This window comes from Ranitomeya imitator, chromosome 1 (assembly GCF_032444005.1).
Source record: "Ranitomeya imitator isolate aRanImi1 chromosome 1, aRanImi1.pri, whole genome shotgun sequence".
Lineage (NCBI taxonomy): Eukaryota > Metazoa > Chordata > Amphibia > Anura > Dendrobatidae > Ranitomeya > Ranitomeya imitator.
In genome coordinates this window covers 831,231,475-831,239,205 of record NC_091282.1, presented here as the reverse complement: position 1 = coordinate 831,239,205, position 7,731 = coordinate 831,231,475, and the positions used below count along the sequence as shown (strand labels likewise).

The 7,731-nt window shown below is 49.9% G+C and overlaps 1 protein-coding gene across 3 annotated transcripts in view; it reads left to right on the top strand.

Moving 5' to 3' along the window:
- Positions 1-896: 896 nt before the first annotated feature.
- Positions 897-7,731, top strand: part of AP3D1 (adaptor related protein complex 3 subunit delta 1) — a 113,120-nt gene continuing 106,285 nt past the window's right edge. For 2 of the 3 annotated variants that reach the window (XM_069740602.1, XM_069740604.1), the window contains exon 1: positions 973-1,172. In XM_069740602.1, coding sequence (XP_069596703.1) covers positions 1,077-1,172 — 96 coding nt within the window. In that variant the 5' untranslated portion in view covers positions 973-1,076. Of the gene's footprint in view, positions 1,173-7,731 lie in introns of all 3 variants that reach the window. The other variant, XM_069740603.1, reaches the window with a different exon arrangement.

Below are 7,731 nucleotides of genomic sequence, written 5' to 3'. Positions count from 1 at the left end.
CATCCCTACTACTCTGCACCCTCCTCCTTCACCTACATCCCTACTACTCTATATCCTCCTCCCTCACCTACAGCCATCAGCACTACTACTCTGCACCCTTCTCCCTCACCTACATCCCTACTACTCTATATCCTCCTCCCTCACCTACAGCCATCAGCACAACTACTCTATATCCTCCTCCCTCACCTGCAGCCATCAGCACTACTACTCTATATCCTCCTCCCTCACCTGCAGCCATCAGCACTACTACTCTATATCCTCCTCCCTCACCTACATCCCTACTACTCTATATCCTCCTCCCTCACCTACAGCCATCAGCACAACTACTCTATATCCTCCTCCCTCACCTGCAGCCATCAGCACTACTACTCTATATCCTCCTCCCTCACCTACAGCCATCAGCCCTACTACTCTATATCCTCCTCCCTCACCTACAGCCATCAGCACTACTCCTCTGCACCCTCCTCCCTCACCTACAGCCATCAGCACTACTCCTCTGCACCCTCCTCCCTCACCTACAGCCATCAGCACTACTCCTCTGCACCCTCCTCCCTCACCTACATCCCTACTACTCTATATCCTCCTCCCTCACCTACAGCCATCAGCACTACTACTCTGTATCCTCCTCCCTCACCTACAGCCATCAGCACTACTACTCTATATCCTCCTCCCTCACCTACAGCCATCAGCACTACTACTATAGATCCTCCTCCCTCACCTACATCCCTACTACTCTATATCCTCCTCCCTCACCTATGACCATAGCCAGTAGCACTAATATTCTGCACCCTCCTCCATCACCACTAGATGGCAGCACCATTACAGTGGAAGGCACGCTCGGTAGTAGTCGTCAGCGCCACCTCTCTGACAGGCGGAGCCACAATGTGACGTGCGTCAGTCTCCGGGAGCACCGAGCCATGGGCGGGATTACTGCCGTTTAGCCCAGCAACTCCCCCCTTCACTTCCAATCACGTGGTTGCTATGGGCGGGGAATAGAGTCAGCTGAGTCGCGGCCATTTTGTGTTTCTGTGTCCGGTGACAGGAGAGTCCGGTGCGGCCCGATCCCGTGCACGGACATGGCGCTCCGTATGGTGAAGGGAAGCATTGACCGCATGTTCGACAAGAACCTGCAGGATCTGGTCAGGGGCATCCGCAATCACAAGGAGGATGAGGTGAGGGTCCTGTGGGGGCTCCGGGACTGGGGTGTGAGCAGTGGGCGCAGCACAGAGCACATCTGGTGCTGTGGAGAGGCTGATGTGGCACCCTGTGTGCAGCGGGCACCCTGGCTGGCATGTGCTGGTGCCCGGCCTCACAAACTACGGCTTCCTGGCGATTTGTGTGGAATCTGCAGTGGATGCTAAGTGTGAACACAGCCCAATGTGAGGAGGCTGTACTGTACCGTGTGGGCAGATGCCGGAGGGTCCGCAGTCCGCCCCTGCGGTGCCTTCGTGTCCGCGCTCCATATTCTGCGTGATGTGCTGCACAATTCCCTGCATTTCATGTCAGTTTTACACCAGTAAAATCCGCAGAGGTCTGAGGGCTCCTTCCTGGTGTTTTGTCTGTACGGACAGTTATTGCTGGTGCGCGCTCCGCTGCAGTGTAATACACGGGACTTGGGTCCTCTGACTGCAACAAGGTAGTAGAAAAGATGTCTACCAGGTCCGATATGTTTGGGTCTTGCTTGCTTGTTGCAGTACTCTGCGAATATGACCCCGTTCACTCCTATTGCGCTGTGATGTATCAGTGATCGCTAACAATGTTTGGGCGCTCGATCAAAGTCACTGCATAGCTATACCCTTCTTCAGGCCAATCAACAGATGGGCCCCTGTATAGAAAGTTAAAATGGTGAGCTGTCTCTCGTGGGCCGCTCCTAATGGCCGCAGGTCTGGCGGGCCGCTCCTAATGGTCGCAGGTCTGATGGGCCGCTCCTAATGGCCGCAGGTCTGGCGGGCTGCTCCTAATGGCCGCAGGTCTGGCGGGCTGCTCCTAATGGCCGCAGGTCTGGCGGGCCGCTCCTAATGGCCGCAGGTCTGGCGGGCCGCTCCTAATGGCCGCAGGTCTGGCGGGCCGCTCCTAATGGCCGCAGGTCTGGCGGGCCGCTCCTAATGGCCGCAGGTCTGGCGGGCCGCTCCTAATGGCCGCAGGTCTGGCGGGCCGCTCCTAATGGCCGCAGGTCTGGCGGGCCGCTCCTAATGGCCGCAGGTCTGGCGGGCCGCTCCTAATGGCCGCAGGTCTGGCGGGCCGCTCCTAATGGCCGCAGGTCTGGCGGGCCGCTCCTAATGGCCGCAGGTCTGATGGGCTGCTCCTAATGGCCGCAGATCTGGCGGGCCGCTCCTGATGGCTGGGGGAAGGCGATTAATTTCATGTGATCTGCTATAAATCTGTTATCAAGTTTGCAGCTGAACCCCAAGGTTTGGCTCGAGTTTGCCACTGCATATTTTTTGTGCCTTCCCCCCATATTTATATCTGTCACACTATCTCCCCTGTGGATCCACAACCGGCCACTCCAATGTTTGGGCGCTCGATCAAAGTCACTGCATAGCTATACCCTTCTTCAGGCCAAATCAACAGATGGGCCCCTGTATAGAAAGTTAAAATGGTGAGCTGTCTCTCGTGGGCCGCTCCTAATGGCCGCAGGTCTGGCGGGCCGCTCCTAATGGTCGCAGGTCTGATGGGCCGCTCCTAATGGCCGCAGGTCTGGCGGGCTGCTCCTAATGGCCGCAGGTCTGGCGGGCTGCTCCTAATGGCCGCAGGTCTGGCGGGCCGCTCCTAATGGCCGCAGGTCTGGCGGGCCGCTCCTAATGGCCGCAGGTCTGGCGGGCCGCTCCTAATGGCCGCAGGTCTGGCGGGCCGCTCCTAATGGCCGCAGGTCTGGCGGGCTGCTCCTAATGGCCGCAGGTCTGGCGGGCCGCTCCTAATGGCCGCAGGTCTGGCGGGCCGCTCCTAATGGCCGCAGGTCTGGCGGGCCGCTCCTAATGGCCGCAGGTCTGATGGGCTGCTCCTAATGGCCGCAGATCTGGCGGGCCGCTCCTGATGGCTGGGGGAAGGCGATTAATTTCATGTGATCTGCTATAAATCTGTTATCAAGTTTGCAGCTGAACCCCAAGGTTTGGCTCGAGTTTGCCACTGCATATTTTTTGTGCCTTCCCCCCATATTTATATCTGTCACACTATCTCCCCTGTGGATCCACAACCGGCCACTCCGGTGGTCTGTTCCGTATCCAGAATTCCTGTGCTGTCCGGATGTGGCATTGGGGACAGCTGAAGTCTAGAAGAATACATCATTGAATGTTCTAGTCATGTGCAGGGAATCCTAGGCTTCTGCACTACTGTTCACACCCAAACAATGGAGACATGGCTCCCAGAGACAACACCGACGGCTCTGCAAAGGGGATAGGTGTCTATGCCTCTGGTTTATTTCTTCTTTTTTTTTTTAAATTAAAGTTGTTTTTTTTAAGGCATTGATGTATTAATGTTACATTTACATCATACAATGTGCATTAGAAAACTGCAAAACCTGTTACTGTGGGTTTCCTCACATGCTGACCAGCACTTCTCTCCATACTATGGCTGCGGATGGAGGGGCCGCGTCTGACCATCAGCCTCCTCCAATTGGAATAAAGATCACATGGGAAAGCTGCTTTTCTATTGGAGGCTGATGGGTCAAGTCTGAGGCAGAGGCAGCCATTGTATGGACAGGATAGCTGTGCAGTCTGCACTAACAAAGTGATCAACCCCTTTAAGCTTTTTATGATAAACACGTAGTCTAAAGGTACCTTCACACATAACGATTTCGTTAACGATATCGTTGCAGCGTCACGCTTTTTGTGACGTAGCAACGATCCCGCTAACAATCTCGTGATGTGTGACAGCGACCAACGATCAGGCCCCTGCTGGGAGATCGTTGGTTGCTGGGGAATGATCCGGACCATTTTTTGGTCATTGATCACCCGCTGTCATCGCTGAATCGGCGTGTGTGACGCCGATCCAGCGATGTGTTCACTTGTAACCAGGGTAAATATCGGGTTACTAAGCGCAGGGCCGCGCTTAGTAACCCGATATTTACCCTGGTTACCATTGTAAAAGTAAAAAAAAAAACACTACATACTTACATTCCGATGTCTGTCACGTCCCCCGCCGTCAGCTTCCTTGCACTGACTGTCAGCGCCGGCCGTAAAGCAGAGCACAGCGGTGATGTCACTGCTGTGCTCTGCTTTACGGCCGGCGCTGACACAGTAAGTGCGGGAAGCAGACGGCGCGGGACAGACATCGGAATGTGAGTATGTAGTGTTTTTTTTTTTTTACTTTTACAATGGTAACCAGGGTAAATATCGGGTTACTAAGCGCGGCCCTGCACTTAGTAACCCGATGTTTACCCTGGTTACCCGGGGACCTCGGCATCGTTGAAGACAGTTTCAACGATGCCGAAGTCTTTCCCCTGATCGTTGGTCGCTGGAGAGAGCGGTCTGTGTGACAGCTCCCCAGCGACCACACAACGACTTATCAACGATCACGGCCAGGTCGTATCGCTGGTCATGATCGTTGGTAAGTCATTTAGTGTAACGGTACCTTAACACAGAAAGAGAGTGTTTTATTTTTAGGCAGTGATTGTTTAAAACCATAGGAGACATACTTGCCTTCCAGTGCCCCTGCTGATTAATAAGTAACTGCTTTGGGGGTCTGCAGCGGCTCTGGAGGTATTCAGATGTCGCGACCAATTACTTCCGAGCGGGGCAGACATCGCTTCCCATGACCTGGGTCTGTGACAGCACTGGAAGGCAAGTATGCCTCCGTATATTTCAGTAGGATCAATACAAGCAATTTGTATAGGTACATAGAGTCGTTGTATTAAATAAGCTCAATGTTTAACCCATTAATATTTGAAAAGTGAGACTAATAATGATGGTAGATGCTCCAAATTCATTAAAAATCATATAGAAAGGAGATGCAGATACGACCAAATAGACAAAAGTATTGTAAAAGAAATCTTTATTGAAATATTTTACAAATGGGACCTACAGTCTAGCTAAAAAGCTGGATGCATCACACTCCAACAAAGGGTATGCATAAAAGACACCTCTAACCCCTAGTATGCAAAATAGTACTAAATAAATACTCCAATGGCCCAGGGAAGCAATGTAACTGTAACTTATCCGTGGGCGGTCATGATAATGACTCAAGCAAGTAACGTTTCATATAGCTGCATAGTAAGGATGAGGACGGAAATAGTAAATGAGTAGAAACATTGCTATCCGTGCTAGAAGTGGATGCCAGCGGACCGAACTGTGTGCCCCATTTCCAGTTATTTTTAAAATATTCCAATAAAGATCTATTTCTTTTACCATACCTTTTTCTATTTGGGTGTAACTATATCTCCTTTCTATGTGATTCTCCGTGCCTTTAAAAAAACAAAAAAAAAAACAAATTACCGTATATCAATGTTCAACAACCTTTCTAAGGAACTATTCTGTTGACATCTACCGTACTTTTACACAAAGACCGGTTGGTGCCACTTGTGCCAATGTGAATATTTGGGAATCAAGTTAAATGGGTTGCATGAAGTAAAGGAAAACGGATGGCAGCGTAGTGTCAGAAAAGATGCCACTGCAGTCCTTACTTGTGTCTGGAATCACAGCTTACTCCCCATTCATTTCAGCTGGGCTGCAATACCAGACCCAGCCAGCGGGTAAGAGGGGGCCTGTTTCTATGCGTTTTCTTGCCTGTAGATGGGAGCCGTTGTTGGACTTATGCTGGCATTTGTACCCTTATGGGACATATTCTGAACCCATAATACAATGGGTGCTCCTGCTGGGAATATTTGTACCAATTTTTGCTGCAGTGAGGGGATGCCCAGAATTAAGTCACTTATGCCTTTCCATCACTCTGCTGCATGCAAATCCCTGCAAATTAATGAAATTAATGTAAAACTGGTCGCTTTTAAGCTGGTAAGTAAGTGTTCTTTAATGCCCTTTTTTGCATACACGTTGCAAATTTGTCACTTTTTTTCTGTGCAGATTGCTTAGTTTCCTTATTCCAGCAAAGTGAATGAGAATCTTGACATCTAGTGCACACGGCACTTATTTCTGACTTACAGATTGAAGTCTACATTATGTCGATGGTAATGAATGGGGAAAATATTTTCAATGAAACCACACTTGGTTACTGAGTGTTTCCTGCCAAGAGATGCAGAAATGGTGAAGAAATGTCTCCACCAAGTAACGTGTGCTTAGGCCTTGCAGGATTAATCTCATGCCAGACGTGCAAGCAATGAATCCCGAGGGCCATGCTTCGAAGTATGTTCTGTCCTTCCCCATTAGTTATTAGTGTGTGGTGTAGTGGCAATGGCTGACTCACGTTACAGCTTTCCTGTTGTAATACCCGTAGTCAGCAGGCAGGAATTCCAGGCATGTGATGGTCACAGGCTTCATATTGATGGCTGCTCATTTTACATTTTGATATGGAGTAATATGAAGGTAGTCCTGCTAATTGTTAAAACTGAAAAGTGTGACACAGCAGCCATTAGATTGTAATGGCGTTGTCTCAAGATGCGACTTTAGGAGCACCCTTGTCCCAAACCCCGGCTTCAGTATGCAGTATGTACCTAAACATTAAGGCTATGTGCACACGATCAGTAATCGCTGCGGGTGAGATCCTGTGTACTTGTGCAGCGGCCAGATGTTGCAGCATAGTGGATGGGGTTTCTAGAAAGCCCATGCTCACTATGCGTGTACCGATGCCCACGGCTCATCCGCAGAGACGGACATGTGTGACATCTCTCCAGACTGCAGCTTGTCTATTTCTCTTGCGTCTCCACAAGAGAGATTTCACCCATACAATGGACGGCAGCTCTTTGGATGCAGCGAACATGCACCGCGTCCAAAGTGCTGCCACTTCCGTCCATAATGTACTCTCTTAAAGGGACTCTGTTAGCACAGGATGACTGTTCAGACGAAGTCCCGCAGCTTTGTGCTTTATGGTGAGTGTCAATCATTTATAAATGCACCTTCCCACATGCTTGTTTTCTCTTTATCTCCAACCCCTTCTTCTTTGACAGGTGTGGCATCATAGGACCAGATAAAGGATGAGATAGTTTGAAGGTTTATATAAATTATTGACCCCACTGTGAAGCACCAAGCACCTGTACTTTGTTTCAACATTCTGTCCTGACGGGATACCTTTAAACTGCTGTCACAGTCAGCTTTTCATCTGTAAGATAAACCCCCAAAAAAGATGCCTAATGTAAAAAAGCGGATGGGCCCATATGAGATAAACATAACCATATATTATATAGAAAAAATGCCCAATTACACACCAAAAGAGGTATTGGTTAAAGAAGCACTCCCATCAAAGTTATATCCTCTTAATATTGCAGTCACCATAGTATCTAGCACTGTGCACTTACAATTGCTCATTTTGCCTTTCTACCCAGATAATTCTTCCCTTTTCTGTGCTCTGTGTAGAAACAGGAACTCTCTTGTCCCCTGGCGGGGACTTTTGCAGTGACACATGAGTCATACAGGGAAAATTGCGTGGTGAGTCTACGGCCAGCGCTAGGATCTCTTGGCAGTGCTGGAATGTGCAGGGCTGTGCGGTGGGGTCATTGGTGTGTGTGTGTGTCCCTGTGTGCAGGCAGGACTACAAGTCCCATCGGGCTATGCCTGCTACAGTGAGTGACACATTAGCCATAAAAAAAAACACAAACATACAACATACATACAACATATTACATAC